At 32.6% G+C, this 2,999-nt stretch overlaps 1 protein-coding gene across 1 annotated transcript; it reads right to left on the bottom strand.

Moving 5' to 3' along the window:
• Positions 1-247: 247 nt before the first annotated feature.
• LOC124894711 (beta-galactosidase 9) lies at positions 248-2,999 on the bottom strand. Its single transcript, XM_047405282.1, has 4 exons — positions 2,804-2,999; positions 1,026-1,121; positions 702-814; positions 248-323 (listed from the first exon to the last, which is right to left on the bottom strand). The coding sequence occupies exons 1-4, from the start codon at positions 2,987-2,989 to the stop codon at positions 248-250; spliced, it is 471 nt and encodes a 156-aa protein (XP_047261238.1). The 5' UTR covers positions 2,990-2,999.

Below are 2,999 nucleotides of genomic sequence, written 5' to 3'. Positions count from 1 at the left end.
ATGTATCTAATATCTCTATAAGGTTAACTGTATTTAGAATTAACAAAATGACATGTAATTGGTTTAGTCTCGTTGAATCAATATGGAACCTATAATATGTGCAGCAGACATGGAGGCCACAAATCATGTCCAACAAAACACAGACATGGCCATACAAACAAGTTATTTACAAAATTTAGAAACGCCACACTCCAAGGGCGCCTCAAAAAGGCCTCATACAATTCTACAGAAAGATTTCTGTTCCCTACTATAATACCTTGAATGGAGCATTATCCGTTCGAAATTCTATTCCAGGTATATCACGAAGCCATACGGGGAATCCCCTGCAATTCAGACAGTAAATCACCTAGTGAGATCAATAGAGAAGCTCTCAGTGGTGACACGAATGTGTTAACTCCCTTCTGCTATATTCTGTTGTGGACATCTCTATTTTTTTTTCTTTTTTCTTTATTTTAAAAAAGATAGGGATCTCAATATTTCTCAGAGCTAACTTGTTTAATTACTACAGATTCTCATTTCTAGATAGCACCCTTTCTGTTGCTTACCAACTTGTGTAGTGAAAGTAATGCATTTACCAAAAGTAGTTAACCTTTTGCTTTATTGAAAATTATAGACTAGATCTTGAAGCATGACAACACATCTAACATGCACTATTGATAAAGTCGAAATTGAGCAGAGAAATATTGGAAACAGAACATAACCCGAAGTTCCATTCTGCACAAGCATAAGGGCCTATTCGAATAAAGAGATACAATCCATGAGATCCAACTAGCTTTGCGAACTTGACAATATCATATCTTCCTTCAAAGTTATACTGAAACGAGTAGCATCAAAAGAGAGAAGCAGTTCAGAAATATCAAGAACTTATACAGATAAAGATTAAGGATATTAAATAGTAGGTAACATAAAAAGAGTTGATTGAAGAACAAGACTCGCTCATTTAATACTATAGACTCTACAAGAATATAGATCGCATTACATACAGTGCAACAAACACTAAAATGCAGGTTTCAGGAAATGAATACCTGTCCTCTCGTTGGCTCATGACCATTCCAAAATGTATAAGTCTCAATGACATCTGCACCGCCTTCTTTGCTCCTAGCTATTAATTTAGGCCACATCTGGAACATGTAACATGTACAAGGCTTATATAAACTCAGGCAATGAATACCTATGTTCTTCAATAGAACATGTGCAAAACAAGATAAATAAGTTCCAATAACATAGATAACATCGACATTCATATTTTCATTTCAGGCGTTTATGGAACATCAAACTGAGAGTTAAGTTCTATAAATTACATGAAAGAACTGCTCCAACAAATGCAGTAACTATAAAAAGATCATACTTTTATTTGATTATCTGATGTTCATCGAGATTTTAAAATGATTTAAGGACCTGAAATTCATATGCAATTTCACTGATCGAATAGCAACAATTTTCTGAATTAAGACATTGCAAAATTAATGTTTCCCTTGAAACTGCTTCACAGAAAAATATTGTGATTAAAAATATGTTCTTTATCTTCTTTTTCCTACTTAATTCACCATTAATACAGAACAATCCACATAACAGCTACTCTTTACTTGATCTTTTTCCCAATTCCGTGGAATTCTAATTCGTCACTCTGATACAATATACTCCCTCCAAAAGTTTTTCCTTTGCATATTAATACGATGAAAAAACACATCATAAAATATTAATCAAAGTTCATACAGTTTAACTCTCGAGCGAAATGTGACTAATAAAAGTGAACTTATGCATCAAAATTCTGTCTTTTCTTAAAATTTGTGCACGATCAAACATCAGTAAACTAACAGGAAAAAAAAATACTCTTAACAAAATTCAGTCATTAAACAATGAAACAAACATGTTTTTACGATCACATGGACTACAATTAGCACAACTAAAAGCTCCATTGTTAACCTCAGTAAAAGAGCGAAGGTAGTGAATTAGGTACTACGTTGAAGACTACCAAAATATTATAAATAAACATCTAATATATACTCCCTCCGTTCACTTTTAGATGTCACATTTCCCGTTACGAAAATCAATTTAATTAATTTTTAAAACTGAATTGAATTAGACTAATTCGATATTTAAAATTTAAAACTTTAAATATTCGAAAACTATACAAAGAACATTATAAGCTGAAAATCCTTCTCATACGTCTTAAAATATTGGTCAAAGTCTTTGCAGTTTGACTACCGAGACACAAAACATACAACTAAAAGTGAATGAGAGAGTAGTATGGAACTAGATATTATGTTGAAGACCACAAGATATTATGAATAATTTTGGTACGTCCAATTATATACTACCTCCTTTGACTTTTACTTTTAGTCACATTTCACTTCTTTATGAGAGTCATTTAACTAATCTCTGAGGCTCAGCTCAATCAAATTAGAATAATTCAAATTTAAATATTCAAACACTATAAAAAAAAAAACATTATAAGTTGGAAATCCTTCTCATACGTCTTAAAATATTGGTTAAAGTCTGTGCAGTTTGATTGTCGAGAAGCAAAACATGACAACTAAAAGTGAACGACAGACTAGTACGGAACTAGCCATTATGAAAAAATTTGATACGTCTAGTTATATACTACCTCTATTCGCTTTTACTTAGTCACATTTCACTTCTTTACGAGAGACAATCTTTGAGGCTTAGCTCAATTAAATTAGATTAATTTAATATTTTAAATTCTAAATTTAAATATTAAAAATTCTACGAAAAAAAAAACAATAAATTGCAATTACTCTCATATTAATATGATCGAAAAAGAACATGCAGTTAAACGAACCTCAGGAGTGGCGCGAGGATAGTGAATTCCGGCGGAGATAAGAATACGGCGTTTACCGCCGATGATAAGTGCACGGTGATCGTAAGTGACATTGAACGGCGTGAAATACTCGCCGGCGATGATCGTCAAGTGTAGAGTTAACGCCGTTAGAATTAACGGAAGACTGAGAGCTTTGTTAGCTGCCATTTATCTCTTT

Source organism: Capsicum annuum, unplaced genomic scaffold (assembly GCF_002878395.1).
Source record: "Capsicum annuum cultivar UCD-10X-F1 unplaced genomic scaffold, UCD10Xv1.1 ctg77019, whole genome shotgun sequence".
NCBI lineage: Eukaryota > Viridiplantae > Streptophyta > Magnoliopsida > Solanales > Solanaceae > Capsicum > Capsicum annuum.
Note: the sequence above shows the minus strand (reverse complement) of the source record. Positions and strands in the feature narration are given on the sequence as shown.